The sequence below is a fragment of the Mustela erminea genome, chromosome 19 (assembly GCF_009829155.1).
Source record: "Mustela erminea isolate mMusErm1 chromosome 19, mMusErm1.Pri, whole genome shotgun sequence".
In the NCBI taxonomy this organism is placed as follows: domain Eukaryota; kingdom Metazoa; phylum Chordata; class Mammalia; order Carnivora; family Mustelidae; genus Mustela; species Mustela erminea.
In genome coordinates, this window is record NC_045632.1 from 30,987,659 (window position 1) to 31,010,099 (window position 22,441).

The 22,441-nt window shown below is 37.9% G+C and overlaps 1 protein-coding gene across 14 annotated transcripts in view; it reads left to right on the plus strand.

Annotated features, from left to right (window-relative positions):
- The window catches only part of CHD9 (chromodomain helicase DNA binding protein 9), a 222,748-nt gene extending 200,589 nt beyond the window's left edge, over positions 1-22,159 (plus strand). For 9 of the 14 annotated variants that reach the window (XM_032325864.1, XM_032325865.1, XM_032325862.1 and 6 more), the window contains 8 exons: positions 397-560; positions 1,265-1,537; positions 2,282-2,450; positions 8,881-9,020; positions 9,325-9,546; positions 13,330-13,458; positions 15,951-16,055; positions 19,275-22,159. In XM_032325864.1, the coding sequence (XP_032181755.1) occupies positions 397-560; positions 1,265-1,537; positions 2,282-2,450; positions 8,881-9,020; positions 9,325-9,546; positions 13,330-13,458; positions 15,951-16,055; positions 19,275-20,153 (2,081 nt within the window). In that variant the 3' untranslated portion in view covers positions 20,154-22,159. Of the gene's footprint in view, positions 1-396; positions 561-1,264; positions 1,538-2,281; positions 2,451-3,630; positions 3,861-8,880; positions 9,021-9,324; positions 9,547-13,329; positions 13,459-15,950; positions 16,056-19,274 lie in introns of those variants that run through there. The other 5 variants (XM_032325868.1, XM_032325874.1, XM_032325867.1 and 2 more) reach the window with 4 other exon arrangements.
- Positions 22,160-22,441: the final 282 nt, after the last annotated feature.

The window sequence follows — 22,441 nt, forward strand, 5'->3', positions numbered from 1 at the left end:
AGTACACCCATCAGGTATTTAAATGGTCCCCAGTCCAAATGCAATTGATCAGTCAGGAGTGTGTGTCTGTCCAGCAAGCAGACCTATAGAGTTTACTGAAGGTCACATTGTCCTGCAGAAAGGGATGTTTTGTTAACCTTTTCCCGTCAAGCTCCTTAATGCCCTTATTTTGCTTGTGTGCTAATTTTTTAAACAATGAATACTTAATTGTATTTTAGGTGATTTAAACAATGAATACTTAATTGTATTTTAGGTTAATTTTTTCCCTTTTTTTCCAACCATTTGTTTTGACTTCTTTTTCCTTTTTAAATATATCTGAATATTTATATAAGTTTTGAAAAGTATATATAAATTTGTTTTATGCAGTCTTTTTGAAACAGTTATAATTGTTCTTAGCAGAAGGTACCCCTCACGTGAAAGCCTATGATGAGGAGAGTGTCGCGTCACTGAGCACTACCCAGGACGAGACCCAGGATAGTTTCCAGATGAACAATGGGACACCAGAATCCGCTTACATCTTACAAGGGGGATACATGCTAGCAGCTTCATATTGGCCGAAGGTAAATGAATACTGTCCTGCTGGAAGAGGTTGTTTGTTGAGTATTTTTCTTGTTGCTTTAATGGGAGATAACTCTTCTCATATGGAAAGATAGGTTGCCATAAAACAGAGGGCCACATTTTGGTGTTAGCATCAAAAGTATCAACTGCTGTCATCAAGTAAATAGGTGTACTTGAATGTGTATGTTTCTCAACCTAACCTTAGAATGTTTAGAATACGAGATAATGAACACTTAGGTTCATGTACAAGTTATGAAATAGGTGCTTTGAGCTGAGTCTCCTCGGAGAAATTTATCATAGTCATTGGTGACTTGGGAAAAAAGTTCACTTAGGTATGTAGGCTTTCAGTGGTAGAAGTTCAGGCTGGATTCATACAATTCTTTTAGTATGTGACTAGCTAGAACAAGAGTACTTACCTTTAGGAGAACTACTCTCATCTAGTTCTGAGTCGTTTGAATTTTTACAAGGAACCTGTATTGTATAGTTATAAAAATAACAGAAGACTATATCATAAACATTTTTGAACTCCGGTAGAAATTTGTACTTGAATTCTTACAGAATTATGATATGGGTGTGCAACTATATATACATACCGAATGCACATATGTTGTACCAGGGTTAAATCCATCAAGGCCCTGAGCCATTTTGTCTCCAAGGGTCTGGCCTGATTGTTAAAATCACACTCTGACGTGACATGCTCTTCCAGGACCGCGTGATGATCAACCGGCTGGACAGTATTTGTCAAACAGTGCTGAAAGGGAAGTGGCCTTCAGCTAGAAGAAGTTATGATGCCAACACAGTGGCTTCTTTCTATACCACAAAACTGCTGGACAGTCCTGGCGCAGCTACAGAATACAGTGAACCCAGTGTACCCACTCCGCCAGGTGCCGGTGTTAAAGAAGAACACGATCAGTCAACACAGATGTCAAAGGTGAAGAAGCATGTACGAGAAAAGGAGTTTACAGTGAAAATCAAAGACGTATGTTTATTTTTATTGCCCTAGGACCCGATTGCGATTACGTGTGCAGCATGCTTTTTCTGCAAGTGGCTGCCTGCTCTCACTCTTACTTCCTTCACATACTTGTTTTCTGGTATTTGGATTGTTTTCTTTTTGATATCCAGGTTATTAAACTTGAATATTCTACTAGAAGGATCGTCATTTAATATGTTTCTCTACCTATACTTCTGAACATAGTCCTTCTGCCGATCAAGAATGCTTTTCTTAAACAGTCTGACAAATTCTAATTGTTTTGGTTCTTTTATATAATGTTTAAATGGTATGTCAGTGCATTTCCTCTTTTAAACATTTAGCATGCCCTGTTATCAGTAACATTTCATTTTTCAGTATGATTTTTGAAGCTAAATGGATTACTCCGTGTCTGATACGTGGGTAACATCCTCTGAAATGTCATTTGAATAATGTTACTTAGAGATGTATGTCCGAAGCTGATCGTGTTATAAGGTACTAGTCACATGAACAGCTTTGTTTTGCTCAGACAAATGTGTATAGTACCTGGATTTTTTTCTTTTAAGGTAGAAAACTTAATACTCATTATAGAAAGGAGTTGTTTTTTTTTTTTTTAAGTTGGTTTCTGAATAAGGAGAGAAGTTAAATAATGTTTCAGTGTTTTTATTTCACTTTTTCTAAGTAAAAAAAAATTCTCTTAATAACTAAAATGAGTTTTTTAATTGTTTCTTTCTCAATAATGGTGTTTGTTAACAGGAAGGTGGTTTGAAGTTGACATTTCAGAAGCAAGGGCTTGCTCAGAAGAGACCACTGGACAGTGAAGACGGTGCTCTGGGACAGCAGCAGTATCTGACTCGGCTCCGGGAACTGCAGAGCGCGTCGGAGACCAGCCTCGCCAATTTCCCCAAATCCACACCAGTATCAGGTGAGTGTGACGACAATAACTGTCTAGGCATGAAATACTCCTGCTGTCATTTCCAGATGCTCTTTTATTTATTTGTTTCTGTATATAATCTAATTTTAGATCTTTAGATCTTAATAAATACCTGTTGAGGCTTTTAATATAGTATTTTAAAGCAGGGTGCAACTTTGTTTTGGGGTCCTAAATACTTGGCTGGAAATACACTGTCAAGTCATTTTATATCGATACAAGTTCAGACAGCATTTCAACATGAAAGCAGATAGTCAGTGTAAAAGGCAAACACCTAAATCACAAATTAGTGATGATTAGTAGAGGAAGTTAGAATGAGAAGTTCTAGAAAGACTTTAGTGATAGTGTAGTTCAGTCATCTACAGGATACAGGAATTGTTACAACTAATCCCTGAAAGATAATACTTCATTCTCGTGGAATATTTGCAGGAAGATTGTGCTGACCTAAAACAGCCCTTTTTATTACTGGGCAGCTCGGATCATCACAAAATTCCTTCTTACTTGGAAGCAAATTCTGCCTGCAGTTGGTTTTTCTTAATGACCGAAATTCGGTCTTTATAAACGCATTGCAGAATCAGCCTATTCCCATGTCTCCATGATAGTCTTCACATTTTGAAAGCAATGATTGTATCTCCTCCTCCCAAATTGGGACTGTCTCTCTTCCAACATTTTGACACTTTGAATCAACAGTTTTTATTAAATACCAAATTGGAGCCATGAGTTGTGTGCTCTGTAGGCATTAAGGAATCAATAAGAAGCTTGTTTTGTTGATCTTGGTATAATGTGCTTTAATTTGTCTGTGTCCCTTTTATAAAATGTGGTATCAAAAAATTGAGAATTTTACTCATGATCAGCTGAATCTTTAAAAAGTGGAAGGTGTTGATTAAAGTCCATTAATGACTTGAATTTCCATTATACCTTCCATATACATAAAGCTCAATAGTTTGTTTCAGTATTCTGCTAAATCCGGTTGCCATGCAGTACTTGGAAACATTTCAGAACTCCTGTTGTGTATGTGCACGGTGTGTGGAATTCCTAGGACTGGGGAACATAATGCTTTATTATAAGTGTTAAATTGATAGCTATTCCCAATTGCTGCTACCGTGACTTTTTAATTATAAATTATAATTAAATTATAAATTAGTATCATCATCATTACTTTGGTCTCTTACAGATTCATTAACCATTCGTTGTAATTCTCCAGTTACTAGACTTTGAAAGATGCGTAGCTTGCAGTTCAAATATGACCCAGCCCTGCTTCTGTCACTGAAACGTAACTTCCCCAAACTGTGGTTTTCCTTGACGGTATTGTATTTAGGGGAGCTCTGATTTTTTTAGAAAAGGGCGGGGTAAGTGCCTGGGTAGCTCAATCGGTTAAGCATCTGCCTTTGGCTCAGGTCATGATCTCTGGGGTCCAGCCCCACATCAGGCTCCCTGCTTCTCCCTTTGCCTCTCCCGCTGCTTGTATGCTTGAGCACATTCTCTCTCTCTCTCTTTCTCCCACTCAAATAAATAAATTCTTAAAATCAAATAAGAGAGGAGAGTGTAGGAGGATGGGGTAAATGGGTGATAGGCATTAAGGAGGTAATGAGCATTGGATATTAGATGCAATTGATGAATCACTGAACTCTGCCTCTGAAACTAATATACTGTATGTTAATTAGTTGAATATAAATAAAATTCTAAAAAAATAAGAAATACCACTGCTTGTACTCTGATACCACCATTATAAATGGGATTGACACTTCTGTCATCTGAATATTTTACTGCTATTGCAGCTGAAGGTTGTACAGCCTTCACCTTCAAGTAACCTTTGGGTAAATAACATCATCGTTAATAGTATTAGCAGTTATTGTAACACAGTCTGCAGCAAATCAAAATATTTAAAAGCCTTAAACATTAAAACCAGATAGAGTTATTATCTAAGCATTACAGCTCATCCATCTTAATAATTGCAGATGTGAAATCTAGATTTGTCTTCCAACACAGCTCTTAGGAAATCTGTTAATAATATTTTGCCTTCCTTTTCTTGTCTATGAAATGAGGCATTGGGGTAGAAGAGAGGTAGCCTTGTTGGGTGGGTTAAATAATATATAGAGAGTGGCTACTACGGAGCCTGGCACTTAATTAGATGCTAAACCGATGTTAAAATTTAACCGATGTTAAAATCCAAAACCTCACAGGTTTTAGAATTAGATACTGAATAAATGCTACTATTATAGTTACTAATGTCCCAAAGCCAAAACCCTTTTTCCGTTTAGGTGGGTACCCTCTAAATTGTATCTGTAAGTTTCAAGTAAAGATACAAGTTTTCATATAATGAAGGGAAGAGTAAAATAGCATTAAATTACAGTAGGACAAAACTAAAGAACCCTTTCCAGAAACTACCTAGAAAAGTGAACAGAAGAAGATGGTAGAGCCGCCACACAGCCTGGGGCTGAATTCTGTCATTTACCAGCTGTGACATAGGGCTAGTAAAACTTAATGTTTCTGATCTCATTTATAAAATAGGCTTAATAATACTCTATGTTTTTGTTTTGTTTTTGAAGATTTAAGAAAACATTTGTTAAACCTAGTTCAGTGTACGGCACCTAGTAGGCATTCAGCGAAAAGAAGCTATTTTTAGTATTGTTATAATTACATTTAAGATAAGTACAATACAAGCTTTATAGAATAGATAGGTTAAATTTTCCATTTTGGATTCTAGCTTAAAATAAACAAATAATGTTTCTAAAAATCACTTTTAGAAATAAGTCAAGGTAGCTGGGTTGTTTGTTTTTTGTTTTGTTGTTGTTGTTATTGTTGTTGTTGTTGTTTTAAGAATTTATTTGAGAGAGAGAGCGAGAAAGAGCATGAGAGGTGGGGAGAGAGAGAAGGAAGTTCCCGGCTGAGCAGGGAGCCCAGCAGAGGGCTCCATCCCCAGGACCCTGGGATTATGACCTGAGTCAAAACCAAGAGTCAGATGCTTAACAGACTAAGCCACCCAGGTGTCCCAGTAGCTGGATTTTTTTTTAAGAAAGAAAATAAAAGACATTACGATAGTACCTAACTGGCCAAATAGAGTACGTTTATAAATGTACACTGTGGTATGTATACAATTGTTCTTTCCAGAGAGAATTATAGTAAGTACTTATTTATATAACACTGGAATAGCAATAAAGGGAAAGTAGAAAGTAAGTAAGACATGGTCTACCTTTCAGTTACTTGGTAGACCAAGACCTAAATGTTAAAATATTAGCCAAGATATTTAAAAAAATAAGATAATATGTTTTGCTACACAGCACATTACAGTTAAAAAGTACTAGAGAAGGGGCGCCTGGGTGGCTCAGTGGGTTAAAGCCTCTGCCTTCAGCTCAGGTCACGATCCCAGGGTCCTGGGCAGGGAGCCTGCTTCCCCCCTCTCTATCTGCCTGCCTCTCTGCCTACTTGTGATCTCTCTGTCTGTCAAATAAATAAATAAATCTTTAAAAAAAAAAAAGTACTAGAGAAGAGGGAAGTCACTGCTGTGTAGGAACTTAGGCGAAGTCCTCTGGAAGAGGTAGAAGCGAACAGGATCTGTAAGAGGAAGGTCAGATCGTGGAAAGTGACGTTCATGGGAGAAGGGGGAGAAGGGCCCAAGCTTAATAGTGTGGCTTTGGGATAAGACTGACCTAGCTAGTGTGTAAATTCCTACTGAGAGAGATTTTTGTATGAAAGCAGAGCCTGCTTAGAAAAGGTGAATCCACATTATAGACAACATGAAAACTGAGCTGGGACAAGAATTAGGGGTGGGGGGGTCATGCAGGAAAGGGGCTGATGAAAGCCATCTCATTCATATTAGAATAAGAAACCATGAGAACGTCTTATAAAATATAATGATACTTTTAAAAATGATACTTTGGGAAAGTTGGTTTATTATTATAGCTAAAAGGTACTACAGTGAAAGTATTTTTAAATCATGTTTATAAAATCTGGTTATAATGAAATTCACTTTGTAGATAATGAAAACTTTCCTTTTTTTTTTTTTTTTTTTTAATGAAGTCATGTCACATTCCTAGGCAGAGGATCATAGGGGAAGAGAGGGGAAAAAATGAAACAAGATAAAACCAGAGAGGGAGACAAACCATAAGAGACTCTTAATCTCAGGAAGCAAACTGAGGGTTGCTGGAGGGGAGGGGGCTGAGAGGTTAGGGTGGCTTGGTGATGGACACCAGGGAGGGGGATGTGCTGTGGATTGTGTAAGACTGATGCATCACAGACCTGTACCCCTGAAACAAATAATACATTATATGTTAATAATTTTTTTAGGGGCGCCTGGGTGGCTCAGTCTGTTAAGCGACTGCCTTTGGCTTGGGTCATGATCCCAGGGTCCTGGGATCGAGCCCCACATGGGACTCCCTGCTCATCAGGGAGTCTGCTTCTCCCTCTGCCTACTGCTCTGCCTACTTGTACTCTCTATCTGTCAAATAAATAAATAAATTTTTAAAAAAAATAATAATTTTTTTAAAAAGTGAAAATTTTTTTACTAAAATTAAAAAGTTATGTGACATTCCTGTTGTGTTTTTATATGCAAACATGGTTTTTAATTATTGTAACTAGCTATTCCTTACCATATGAATTAAGGTACCATTTTGAAACTGAGATGTGGCGAATATAAGTGGCCTCCATAAGGTTACATGACCAGCCAAAAGGCTACTTCTTATTCAGGGATACACTGGACTTGCTCTAAAAATTCTCCTTTGTGGTGCCTGGTTGGCTCAGCATTAAACATCTGCCTTTGGCTCAGCTCATGAACCCAGGGTCCTGGGCTCGAGCCACGCATCAGGCTCCCTGCTCTGAAGGAGGCCTGCTTCTCCCTCCCCTACTTCCCCTACTTGTGTTTCTGCTCTCAGTGTCTCTGTCTCTGTCAAGTAAGTAAATAGAATCTTTAATAAAATAATATAAAATAAAGGGAGTGACAATCAAATTTGTCTAAAAAATTAAAAAATAAAAATTCTTGAATGATTCAAAATGTATTTCTCACTATAAGCTGTGACATGTTTTAAAGAAAAAAAAATTTCATCCTTAATAATTTCTTTTTTCTTAAGATTTATTTTATTTTATTTTTTCTAAAGATTTTATTTATTTATTTGACAGACAGAGACCACAAGTAGGCAGAGAGGCAGGCAGAGAGAGAGGAGGAAGCAGGCTCCCCACTGAGCAGAGAGCCCAATGTGGGGCCCGATCTCAGGACCCTGGGATCATAACCCAAGTCGAAGGCAGAGGCTCTAACCCACTGAGCTACCCAGGCGCCCCAAGATTTGTTTGTTTGTTTATTTTAAAGATTTTATTTATTTATTTATTTATTTATTTATTTGACAGAGAAAAACAGCGAGAGAGGGAACACAAGAGGGGGAGAGGGAGAGATTGTCTTAAGCAGACTCCATGCTAAGCAGTCTTACTTGGGGGACCCAATCTCACGACCCTGAGATCACAGCCCAAGCCAAAACCAAGAGTCGGAGCATAACCAGCTGTGCCAGCCAGGCACCCCAATATTTTCTTTTAATAAGAGAGTTGTAGATTACGTACTTCTTGAGGACAGGAACTGCGTTTAACCCATCTTTGAACCATCAGAGTATCATTCATACTTCTTAGATGCATTTTCATTGAATCTACGGAAATGAGGAATGATAAAGGTCAATTTGACTTGGCAACTAAAAAGTTAGTGGTGATCTTAAAATACCTTAAGTTGGCTGGCACGGGAATGGACTATGGGACATTGAAAAATGCACTGGTCATGAAGAAAAGGAGCACAACAAAGACCAACCTTTCGAAAGTTTTGAAAGTTATAAAAAGGCTGAAAGAGGTTTATTTTTTGTTTGAGTTAGGCCATGTTTTTAATTTGAGGAGAAGACTCTAGAATAAAATATCTTGGCACACGGGGCACCTGGGTGGCTCAGTGGGTTAAAGCCTCTGGGATGGAGCCCCGCCTTGGGCTCTCAGCTCAGCAGGGAGCCTGCTTCTCTCTCACTCTCTCTCTCTCTCTCTCTCTGCCTTCCTCTCTGCCTACTTGTGATCTCTCTGTCTGTGTCAAATAAATAAATTAATTTAAAAAAAAAGGCACAAGAAAGTAAAGATAGCTAAAAAAACAAGCTTTCAGAAAATGTAGGAATTAATGGATTCAAAGAAAAAGGAAGGATTTGTCTTTTTATATGAGAAAGACTTGCTTCTTCCTCTAAAAGGGAAAGATAAGATGTGTGAATATCCGGGTAAAAAATTTGAAGAGACAGTCAAAAAGTTACTTATCGTTTTAAATGAGGAATGGGGGTGTTTTTAGCCCAAAAATTGCTGGACTTAGGACCTGTAAAATAAGAAATAACACTTTCATATATTTAGAAAGTAAGTACTTTTAATTTACTTAAGATCTAAATTTTGATCACTATTTTACATGTTTTTATTTGATTAGGTACTTCCATTCAGTCAACCCTTGGTGCCAATGGCGTTAGATTAGACAACCAGCCTATCGTCAAAAAAAGGCGGGGAAGAAGGAAGAATGTAGAAGGTGTTGACATCCTCTTTTTTAACAGAAATAAACCACCTAACCATGTAAGTAAAAAGTACTGATCTTTGAGTTCAAAATTTGAGTCCAAAGTATGTAAATATATATATTGCTGTTTTGCGAATGTCTTAGAGAGTAAAAATATTAATTAGGAAATTAGAGTGTACTTCTAGATTATATCTCAGAGGAATCTAGCACTGACCAAGACTCGTGAAAATCTTAAACTTGAAAAATTTGTCAGAATTTTAAACAGCTTATTTTTTTCCTCTTCAAAAAGATTTTCTTTACTGGACAAAAAAATCGAATGATAAAGCATAGAAATAAAATTTTCACTTGGTTTTTTCTCTCCAGGTTACTTTGGGCTTAACCACCTCACAGATTTCTACAGGGATGACTCCAGCACTGTCCTACACTCAACCTCAAGGAATTCCTGATACAGAAAGTCCAGTCCCAGTCATTAACCTCAAAGACGGGACAAGACTTGCAGGCGATGATGCGCCAAAGAGAAAGGATTTGGAAAAATGGCTTAAGGAGCACCCAGGTTATGTGGAAGATTTAGGAGCTTTTATTCCTGTAGGTGATGCCTTACAGATCTTGGTATATTTTATTTCTGTGGTTTATCAAATCCATAATGATGAAGCATATGTTTTTACCCACTTATGTAAATATGTGTTCTGCCCAAGGGTAAGGAAAATAAGCAGAAAAAAATAAATAATGACCGTTTTTCCCCCCCGATAGAACACAGTGCCATTTCTATTTTTCCATTCTGCATTTAATAATGAAAATTATCTCCAATATACAGAGTACTATGTTAGACCCAGTGTAGGTTGTAAAGGTATAAAATTTCCAGTCCTTTTCCTTAGGGAGTTTACTTTAAAATACCAGTGATACCAGTGATCATATTAAACATTTATTGAGACTTAACCGTGTGCCAGGCATTTTATTAACATACATTATCTCATTTAACACTCCTAACACCTTTATCAGAATGGCATAAATGTAACTATTTTCTGGATAAATTAAAACACTGAAATTGGAAGTAAGTAGTCCAGGGCACAGTCTTAACTCCAGTGTCCAAACTACTACTCGTAAGCTCTTCTTCAAGCTGCCGCAGTACTGCTGTTGTGTCTCTGCAGGTGCACACTGAGTTTACTCTCATCAGAGCGAGAATTGTTTTAGTTCATTTGCATTTTTTGTCTCCTGAGATACTCTGTGCTCCCTGTCTCATAGGCATATGACTTTCTTACTCACAGAAATCTGTCACTGCATTTTGCAGTACTTTACTATCAGGTGCTGATAAACCGAATTCGCATCAGATCCCCCAAAGAGCAAAGGTAGGAGGCCTGTTGTATCTGCCTTCATTAGAATGGAGAACCTAGCGCAGCTGTCTAGTACTCTGTGAGCTTCTGAAGGACAATATCCTATTCACCTTTGTATCCCCAGGACTTAGTACATAATTCCTGATCCATAGAATAGTATCTAGCTTCCTATAAACATTTACTGAGCCAATGAGTAAAAACTGAAAGTCCTTTGAAGACAAAAAACTACTCTATAAAGGTAAAGTTGTTATTTTATTTATTTATTTATTTATTTATTTTTAAAGATTTTATTTATTCATTTGACACAGAGAGATCATAAGTAAGCAGAGAGGCAGGCAGAGAGAGAGAGAGGAGGAAGCAGGCTCCCCGCGGAGCAGAGAACCCGATGCGGGACTCGATCCCAGGACCCTGAGATCATGACCTGAGCCGAAGGCAGCGGCTTAACCCACTGAGCCACCCAGGCGCCCAAAGTTGTTATTTTATTAACAGAAAAAAATTACCTTGTTACTTTTTTACATTAAGGAACCACAGAAGCTCCACACTTCAGTCCCTACAGTGGTCTTTGTGTCTGTAATGTGTACTTTGTCTAGAATTTTACATCGCTATTATTGACATCAGGAAATAACCTGGTCGTCTCCATCAGACTGCCTCAGGCTTGGCGTTCAGATGCCTTTCATATCCCTGGTCTTCTTTTTTTTTTTTAAAGATTTTATTTATTTATTCAACAGAGAGAGAGATCACATGTAGGCAGAGAGAGAGAGGAGGAAGCAGGCTCCCTGCTGAGCAGAGAGCCCGATGTGGGACTCGATCCCAGGACCCTGAGATCATGACCCGAGCCGAAGGCAGCGGCTTAACCCACTGAGCCACCCAGGCGCCCTCCCTGGTCTTCTCTAAGGATGCCACTAATTCTCAAACTTTAAATACTTTTGATTTTTTAAAAAAACAAAGTTTTTATAATTATGAGGGGAGGAGTTTTCACTAAATATGATGGGTAAGCATAGAATGAATACTGCAATTCTAACAGTAATAAGAATCATTAGTTTAACCCTGTAACTTAACATGTTAGAAAATAACATTTTATTCAGTCAGTAGATTTGCATTAACTACTCAGTGCTAGTTCTTCTTTTAAGGGATGGAGGATAAAACCGCGAACAGTATAAAGTTCTTGCCCTTGTGGTACTTCCACTGTAGTCTGTAGGGTTTCTCTGTCTTTCTCTCATCACTGCAAAGGAATCTTTATTAATTTTTTAAACTTAAAAGCCATTCATCATTTTCACTGCTAATAAAATTATCATAATTTTTTAGGTAACATTATAGAATATTAAGATTTTAAAACAGCATTTGTTGTGATAATACAAGATGATTAGTTTTGGTTTCTGAAGGATATCTCACATTAATGATTTCTTAGCTCTCACATTCTGTTGTATCCCTATAGCTAAATAATTATAACATATAGATATATAATAGCGAGGTTATGTATAGAGTACTGTGGAGACATAAAAAAGAGTAATGAGTGATTCTTCCTAGGCAGAGTATCTGGGGAAATGTGGAAAGAAGATAGAGATGACGTCTGTGACTGGTGGATGATAAAGAATAAGTAGGCATTTGACCAGGTTAACACAAGAGAAGGATATTCTAAGCATTGTAAAATGAGTAGGAAGAGTTAAAAAGGATAGGACTCTAAGGCATATTCATAAAAGAGCGGCCAGTCTGGTATTGCGGGGTATGTGAGAAAATCTGTGGGGTAATAGTAACAGGATAGAAAAGGTAAATTGAGGTCCAGGCTGTGAAGGGATGGGTCTGCCACGCTGAGGAGTCTGAGCATTCCTCTCCTGCATTGTTCTCATTGGTCGGAAACACACACCAAGCCCTGCTTTGTTAAATGATAGAAGTGAGCCGCATGGTTTGCTGGAAAGAGTTTCATTACCAGATACTACCACTTGTTGGTTGTATGACCTCGAGGAAGGTAACCTCTCCAAGCTTTGGTTCCCATTCGTAAAATATAAGAATATCTTTTAATATCGTGATGGTTACTTGAGGGGAAATAAGAAAGACTAGTAGTGAGACGAAGAGAAGAGGAAAGCCACAGCTGGCACAAACATGGATTGTACCAGCGCAAAAACATCTGATGTTTCAGATGAAATTTATCAGGAGAAAAAGTGAAGAACTGTACGATTTTGAGGAGGCTGCTCCAGTGTTACTGGTAACTCCTTCAGACAATGCTAGGAACACAGTGATCTGTGAGAGCGTTTCAGGAAAGACCTCGTTTCAGGAGCGAGAACGCACGCTGAATGATAGTGTTTCAATCATATGATGGCCTTGAATATGTTTTCAAATATGTAATTTGAAGAAAAGATTTATATTATATTTCTTAAAGTCATATTTAATATTTTTATTAGACAGTTGACCCTTGAACAACACTTGGGCTTGAATTGTGTGGGTCCACTTTTACGTGGATTTTTTACAGTATGGTACTGAGAATGTATTTTCTCTTCAATACGATTTTCTTAAGAACATTCTCTTTTCTTCAGCCTACTTTGTACCAGTAGGTTCAACAACTTCTACTTTGTTGTAAGAATACAGGATATAATATAAATATAACATGCTAAATATGTGTTAATCAACCATTTATAGTATCAGAAAGGCTTTGATCTGCAGTAGGCTATTATCGGTTAAGTTTGGGGGAGTCAAGAGTTATATGTGGATTTTCGACTATGCAGGGGCAGTAGCCTTAACCCCCATATTGTTTAAGGTCAACTGTGTTAAATATAAAAATATTTAAAGTTTAAGTATTTTTAAAGTGTAATGGGTAAATTCTTTAATATATATGTATGTATATATTATATACTAAAGGTAAAATATGTGTATAATATATATTATCTTCAGTGTATAATATATATTAAATATATATTCTTCAGTGTAAAATATATATTATATGTATCTTCAGTATTATAGAATTAAATTAGTTGGATCAGCTTTTTTGTACTGTTTGCACAAGTAAAGATTTTAAAGCTGTTTCTTTACTTATATGTTTTAGAGAGTGCAGCTCCATGAAGGGAGGCCTAAACAAAAAAGGCATCGTTGCAGAAACCCTAATAAACTCGATGTTAATAGTCTTACTGGAGACGAACGTGTTCAGCTGATCAACAGAAGAAATGCCAGGAAGGTATGTGTATATTTATTGTTAATTGTTTATAAACAGACCTGGAGATGGGTTAAAACTAGCAGATTTGTGGGGAAAGACATGGACTATAATTTTATGCAATCTAATTTCAATTCCCACATCTTTGGCTAAGCCGTGGGATAAAAATAAGTCACTTGACACATCTGTGTGTAAGCCATGTGACATTGCCCAAGGGCCTGACATTCAAAGCAGCGGTTCTCAGCACAGGGCAGTTTTGTCTTGCAGGGACATTTGGTAATGTCTGGATGTCCCAGCTTGGGAGGTGAGGAGGTGGCAGGCAGGGAAAGGACGCTACTGGCATCCAGCAGGTAGAGGCCAGGATGCTGCTGAACTTCCTACCGCACATGAGACAGTCCCTCATAGCACCCACCCAGAAAGGCCACACTGCTGAGGGTGAGAAGCTGATGAGAGAGCCACCATTCTCATTAGGCCGTCAGAGATTACATTTTTATCACTGAAATTTCCCATCAGATGGCCATAAAGTATCTTGTTCCTTTAAATGAGCCTAGTACATAATTTTCTGACAGATGAAAGTAAAATGTCTTAAACAAAGGTACCTTATAGAAAAAAGGCACTGCTGTGTTTATCTTACTGCTTTTTTGACTGATGAATGGTAAGAGTCCAGTTTTTCTAAATTCTGTTTCTTAACCAAATGTGGCTCAACATTTGTTTCCCCAAATTGTTTTCGTTTATGGATTGGTAGATGTCTCCTTCACCTCAAAAGTAAATGATACAACACTTACGGCACCCTTCTGTAGGCCTATAGCTCTGATATTTTTATTCTGTTTTTTACTCAGATAAGCATGCAACAAAATAAAATTAAAAAGAGAAAAAGATGGCCTCGGAGTAAGAACAGCAAATTTCTCATTGAGTTCCTTCAGTCACAATCAGATTACCTTAACAGTTGTTTTAATATTGTTATGTGCACTAGCTCATTAAAATTAATACTGATTTTCCCCAAGTTTATAGAGCTTATTCAGCATTTCTTTGTACTTTAAAATGATGTCATAGGGGGATTAGGGAAAAGACAAGATGACATTTTAGTAGCATTTTACTTAATTTTGTGATTATATAGATGGTGTTACAAATCTTAGCACTTCATCTTCTAACAAAAGTTAGCATTACTGGATAGGAATAAATTAGTCTTAGCCAGTTTTAAGGAACTGGAACAATTTTGTGGTTTTACTTATTAGATATTAAACACTCCTAATTTTATCTAATTGTTATAACCTGACAAGGGGTCTGTTCATCTCCCGTAATTTATATTATTTATTGTTCTGAGTCTGTAGTACACAGGCTAAAGGATTGAAAAGAATCTACCTGCCGAATCCCTATACACCACCCAAAGGGCCTCCGCTTACACTGGAGCTTAGTAAAGGGGGTAACGAAAAGGAGAAGGCAACAGAAACTAAGTAAAAACTACAGAAAATATTAGAAAAGAGTGCTTAAGGTATTATAACTATAGATACCTGTAACTTCTAGGTGGTGTAGCGACATTAAAGTCCTGTCTGTATTCTACCAAGAGATAGTATATGTTCAGAGAGGTATGGAAAGAGGAATTACCTTTAGACACCAAAGGAACATTAAGTTGGTAGATCCAAATCATTGAAGTTTCAAAATATTTTGTTTTAATGTCCTACTAATTATCATATGTAGTTTTTAAATTTTTTCATATTGTGATTAGTTGGCTATATCACTGTTCACATGCAAAAGATGTGTTTAATTTTATACTTCAGGTTACGTAATAGGTAAGAGCATGACTTTGCGGAACCTGAGTTTAAAAGCTGGCCCTAATGCTTACTAGCTGGCTTTAGGTGACTTACCTAACTTCTCTGAGGCTTAATTCCTTCATTTGAAAAACAGAAATAATACTCTCTCAAAGGATATAGTGAGAACTAAAGTAAATTTATATACTGAAAGTCCTTAGCATGATGCTTGGCATGTAAGAAGAAGAAGGAGAACTTGGTGTTTGTTTGCACCAGATGCTGTGCTAAGGCACTTGAACTGGTTTCATTTTTATCCTTAGAAAAACCCTGTGAGGAAAGTGTTGTCGTAATCCCCTTTTTATAGATCAGAAAATGGAGGCTCAGAGAGATTTACTGATTTGCCCAGTTCCAGTAGCTGGTAAGTCTGACTCCGGAGGGCACATGCTCTTAACGAGGCTGTATGACCTATCCAGCATAGCAAGTGCACAGGAAACCGTGGTTATTCATTTTACTATTTTAGTTACTTAAAGCATTTAAAATTTACATACCACATGTCTGTACGGTATATTAGCAGTACCTTTGGCATGTGGTAGTCCTTTTAAATATAGTAGAGAACGTCAAAGGTAATTCAAGAAACACATATGTCTTAAATAAACTCTGTATAGCACAGAATAAAAGCAAGAAGGTCTTCATATTTAATATATATAATATATATATAATAAAAATTAATTTAATTTTTAAGTGTCTAACAGTCTTTTTCATTTACAGGTTGGAGGTGCATTTGCTCCCCCTTTGAAAGACTTATGTAGATTCCTAAAAGAAAATTCGGAATACGGAGTAGCTCCTGAATGGGGAGATGTTGTTAAGCAGTCTGTGAGTAATTTCATAAATACTAACTCACACATCATCTTAACAATTAGACACCATTTAGTCAGATTGAGAAAGATAGGTACCATATGATTCCACTCATAAGTGGAATCTAGAACCGAAAACAAAACAAACAAAAAGCAGACTCTGATCTATAAATACAGAGAATAAACTGATGGTTGCCAGAGGGGAGGTGGGTAGGGAGATGGGCCGAATGGATGAAGGGGAAAGAGGGTACAGGCTTCCAGTTATGGGATGAATAAGTCACGGCAGCCTGTGTAAACCTGTCGAATCACTAAGTTGTACACCTGAAACTAATGTAACATTGGGTGTCACCTATACTCAAAAAAGAAAATTACCTGCCATTTAATGATATCAGAGATGAAGTTTTAAATTAAGAATTAGCAACAGTGTGGGGCACTTGGGTGGCTCAGTGGGTTAAAGCCTCTGCCTTCCCGAAGCTCCAGTCATGATCCCAGGGTCCTGGGATCGAGCCCTGCACTGGGCTCTCTGCTCAGCAGGGAGCCTGCTTCCCTTCCTCTCTCTCTGCCTGCCTCTCTGCCTACTTGTGATCTCTATCAAATAAATAAATAAATAAATCTAAAAAAAAAAAGAAAAGAAAGAATTAGCAATATTGTGTAAACGTGCCAGTGTTTTCACAGTTTTTATTTTGCAGTACACATTACAAATTTCTCAGATGTTTGTTGAGTTAGAATGCAGAATCAATATATACTGATCATTAATCTGTTTTTATTTTAACGTCTAAGATAACTCTTTGAGCAAGGCCACAAAGATTAAGCAAAGATGTGCAGAAAGAGACATATAAGGATATTATATATAATAGTAACAAATTGGGAATATATTAATGGTCCATCCATATATAGGAAAACTATACAACTGGCAAAAATTATATTTTAGAAGAACATCCAATGACAAGGGAGGGAAAGGTCACGGTGTGTTAAATGGAGTAGTAATTAAGCCCTCGGAAAAGCCAAGCCTGACCATGTGGTAAATGCTGAATAAAGAATAGCTACTATTTCCACAAGTGTCCAAATGAAAAGGACAGGCTATAAAACTATGTTCATTATGATTCTATTTATTTTAGAAACGGAGTGGGGAGAATTGTAGAATCTGTCTATATGAACAAGGGAGAAATGAAATACACACCCTAAAATATTAGCAATGGTTTTCTCTGGTGAAATTACAGATGATTTTTTTCCCTTGTATATTTGTTGTTGTTGTTGTTGTTGTTGTTTTCTGCAGTGAACCCTAATGCTTTTGTGAAGAAAACAATTAAGTTGATGAATTCAAAACAAAATTTTAAAATAGTACCATGAGAGTCTTTGAAACTGCCATCTAGGGGCACCTGGCTGGCTCAGTCGGTAGACGATGTGACTCTTAACCTCAGGGTCGTGAGTTCAGCCCCATGTTGGGTGTGGAGCCTACTTTAAAAAAAAAAAAAGAGAGAGAGAGAGAGGTATTGAAACTGCTCTGCAGAGGGGTCACAAATGATAGTCACTAAACACATGCAGCTGTTGAGCATTTGAGATGTAGCTGCCTGAATTAGGTTGTTTAAGAAGTATAAAACACTGGTTTGGGATTTGGGGGGGGTGAGTATTTTTGACACACAATGTTACATTAGTTTCAGGTGTACAGCGCAGTGATTGGACAGGTCTATACTGTGCTCTCCACAAGTGCAGCTGCCGTCTGTCACCACACAACACTGTCACAACTTCACTGATTTTATTCCCTGTGCTTTTTATTCCTGTGACTCGGGGCGCCTGGGTGGCTCCATCAGTTAAGCGGCCAAGTCTTGATTTTTGGCTCAGGTCATGATTCCAGGGTCACAGGATCAAGCCCCGCTTCAGGCTCTGCGCTGGGTGTGGAGCCTGCTTAGGATTCTCCCTCTCCCTCTGTTCCGCCCCCCTTAATTAATTAATTAATTTTAAAAATTATCCCCTAGGGGCGCCTGGGTGGCTCAGCGGGTTAAAGCCTCTGCCTTCGGCCCAGGTCATGATCCCAGGGTCCTGGGATCAAGCCCCGCATCGGGCTCTCTGCTCAATGCAGAGCCTGCTTCTCTCTCTCTCTCTGCCTGCCTCTCTGCCTACTCGTGTTCTCTGTCAAATAAATAAATTAAAAATCTTTAAAAAAAAAAAATTATCCCCTAATTTTTTCATTCCATAACCGGAGTCTATGTCTTCCATTCCCCTTCACCCATTGTGCCCATCTCCCCACCCTGGTTTGGGATTTTGAAGATTAAGTTTGGAAAAAATAGAAAATATCTTTATTTTCATAGGTTACATATTGAGATGGTAGTATTTTGGTTTAATTATGTTAGGCTATGGGGCACCTGGGTGGCTCAATGGGTTAAAGCCTCTGCCTTCGGCTCAGGTCATGATCCCAGGGTCCTGGGATCGAGCCCTGCATCGGGCTGTCCGCTCCACGGAGAGCCTGCTTCCTCCTCTCTCTCTCTCTGCGTACTTCTGATCTCTGTCTGTCAAATAAATAAATAAAATCTTTTAAAAAATAATAATAATAATTATGTTAGGCTATATTACTAAAATTAATATCACCTGTTTCTATTTTACCTTTTTTAATACGGTTGCTAGAAAATTTAAAGTTACATATGTGGCTTACGTTATAGTTCTGCTGGAGCCTGCTAGCCTAGAAGTTCTACAACTCCTACCACTTTTAGGAGTTCTGGGCCCAGAAAGTCATGGGAGAATCACTCAACTATCTTTATCAGCATGGTGCTAGCTCCCTCCCTTACTCCCAAAGTGACAAAGATTCACATGGAGCATCTCACTGTAATCTTAACCTTTCACTTACTTCCTCTGTTCTTTCCTTATCGTTCTCCTAACTTGGACGAGGGGCACTTCTGTAGTCTTCAGGAGTAACTGATGATGCGAAACTGTGAGGGTGCGGAAGTAACCTCATGAGAAAATGTCTTTGGACCTTCTGTTCCCTAGAACTCTTCTACACACGTATGCCTCACCACGTGGAAGAAAGCTAGAAGCCTCTTCCTGCTTTCTTACCCTGTGAGAAAATGAGAAGCGGAGGAACTGTCTCACACCCCTCCTCACTATCTGAAAGAGGCTGTCTCTTTCATAATTGATTACGTTCTTTCAGTACAGACTCGGTCTATGAATAATTACCAATTTTAATGTGATCGCTACTGATTTTATTTTATTTATGTAGCTATTGTTACTGATTTTTTTTCCCCAGGGATTTCTTCCAGAGAGTATGTTTGAGCGCATTCTCACCGGTCCTGTTGTGAGAGAAGAAGTCAGCAGGCGTGGGCGACGGCCTAAAAGTGGAATTGCCAAGGCCACGGCGGCGGCGGCGGCAGCAACTGCCACCAGCGTGTCAGGCAATCCTTTGTTAGCCAACGGATTACTTCCAGGTGTGGATCTCACAACCCTTCAGGCCTTACAACAAAACCTACAAAACTTGCAGTCTCTGCAAGTAACCGCGGGGCTGATGGGAATGCCTGCCGGTCTTTCTTCTGGAGGAGAAGCTAAAAACGTGGCCGCCATGTTCCCCATGCTGCTGTCAGGAATGACTGGCTTACCAAATCTGCTGGGCATGGGGGGCCTCCTGACCAAGCCTACTGAATCTGGAACCGAAGAGAAAAAGGGAAATGACTCGAAGGAGCTAGAAGGAAAAAAAGAAAGGACAGAGAGTCAAAATTCAGAGAACGGGGGAGAAAACTCCGTGTCGGGTTCTCCTTCCACGTCCTCTACCGCTGCATTAAGTACAGCTGCAGCCGCCAACCCGCTAGCTCTTAACCCACTACTGCTGTCTAATATACTCTACCCAGGGATGCTGCTCACTCCAGGCCTTAATCTCCACATGCCAACTTCGTCCCAGTCCAATACTTTCGACGTACAGAAAAACAGAAACAGTGACTTGGGCTCGTCTAAGTCCCAGGAAGTAAAGGAGGAAGAGTCCAGAGGTAGAGACCAGGAGGACAAAGGGGGAACTGAAGCAAGTCCTCTCAACGAGAACAGCACAGATGAGGGTTCAGAGAAAGCTGATGCTTCGTCTGGATCCGACAGTACGTCGTCATCATCCGAGGATTCAGATTCGAGTAACGAAGACTGACTCCCAGACTGCACTTAAATTATGAACTGATTTTGGATTTTTTTTTCTTTAATTATGAATTGTAAATACCCCAGTGTTGAGTGCATCAATAACTTACTGACCGAACATTTCAGTTATTTGTTTAGAAGTGCAAACTGCTTTCAGAGACGTTTTGCATGTACTATTTCTTAAGATCCGTATAAGTTTCTGAACTCGTATGTACTATCAAATACATAAAGGTGTAAAATTACAACAAAAAGGCATTATAATTTTGTTGGGGGTTAATTTTATGAAAATTATGCTCCATGAGAGTTGTATATTTAATATATTTGCAGAGAACACAGCATACTTGATGCATATTTACTGATTTAATTTGAATATAGTTTTACAGCCTCCTTGACACCTATAATTTACAGATCAAAACTCAGCAATAATTTGGGCAGCTAATGAATGTCATGAAAGCTGTAGAGTCTACATCACCATCCACTGCTTTAATTCCATGAAAACGCTCTCGTGTCGTGATGCACTGCTGACGTTTCCAATTCAGGTACAAGTGTGTTTTAAAGAAGAAATAAGTTTCCCAATCAGCCAATTGAACTGGCTACCTGTTACCTCAGCTGAGTTAGTTTAGGAAGTTTACATTCGTTTCTAATTCTCTACTTGTTTTCAGGGGTTTTTTAAACGCATCCTCTATATCATGTTGATCTGGCAAGAAATCTGACTTGCTTTCGGCTGAGCTTAACTCTGATATCAGTAAAATTAAGTCCTACAAGAGTCCTGTGTCATGGGACTTTGGCGCCCTCTAGACATACTTAGTTTTACTTTTTCAAAGTTTGGCCTCCTCTAAAGAAATCATTCTGTCTCTGATGAGTAATGTCTGTTTCCAGGGTTCAGAAAAGGCAAACTCATGAAATACCACTGAGAAGATCTTTCCACACAGCATACTTCATGTAAAAGAAACCGTTGGTTTGCTTTATTCGTGTAGATTTCTCTTTGTGTTTTATGTCATGGAACTGTTCCAACATGAGCAGGTCTTAGTGATAAAGTAATATGCAGAATAGTCTAAATTCATTTTTTTTTTAAGTTGCTAGGTATAAGCAGACTAAATGTTGCCCAGAATCAGTGTTGGGTTATCAGTTTATATTAAATATACTGAGTTGGCCCATTTTGAATATGCACTTTGAATGATCTCAAAAAAATTTATACAAGTTATACCTGTCAACCACAAAAATGAAGCCCAAGGCTTCTGATCAATTTCTTAGAACCCTTTATCATGTAAAATTTGTTTGATATTTGATTTGTGATACAGTTTCTCCTGCTAAAGCTGCTATTAATTCCGACAAGATAGAGAGGTCCAGGATCACCTTCATGTACATTAAAAACAATTAGAACTGAATTGGACATAAAATACCATTTACATCCTAAGGAGAGAAAGATGTTAGCATTTTTCTGATACTTGGATAAGTCAGTGATAAAGTTTGCGAGGGGCTAAATTTAGGGGGAAAGTACCCCACTTCTCTCCCACAGAAAAAAATAACTCAGTACTTTTTGATAGAACTTTGTTGTTTCGTCATAAATCCAACAATTATATTGGATTTTCCCAGATCTTTACCAGTAAATTATGTTTCTGTATGTAAGATAACTAATCCCTCACTAGAGAGACAGTGTTACATGTATTTACAAAGTCATTTAAGTTCCATTGAGATTGTATTCATTTTTGTATTTTTCCCAAAATAGTACTTTGAATTGATAGTTCTTTATGCAATGTCTTAGCAATAGTCATCCAGGAGAAGTGGGTAGTAATTCTTCATCATGAAAATGATATATTACATATTTAGTATCTTCCCTTTGCAGTATTGCACTTTTGTTTAACTAGAACACACCTATGAGATAGCCAAAGTTTTTCAAACACAGTTAACTTAGTTTGCTGGTGGGGTATTTCAACACCATCCATACTTCCCTCTTTCCCTCTAGTTCTGTCCACATAATCTTCATTCCTTTCTTTCCCCAATTAAAAAAAAAAAAAAGGGAAAAAAAAAAGCCCTAGATCTTGTCACTAAAAAGCTAATTTATATCAAATTTATGAGATAAAGTATTTTCCTAATTATGATCAGACGAATTTGGTTAACATATTAGTGATTCTCTTTCTACGTAATAAGGCAATTACAGTTTTCAAAGCATTAAGGCTAATACTAACTTTAAAGTTTCTCTCGGGTTTCAAGACACTTCTATTTAGTATTGATTGGGGAAAAGTTTTCCACCTGTCAGCTTAAAAAAAATGCAAATATGGTTGTGTAAAGATAAGGGTT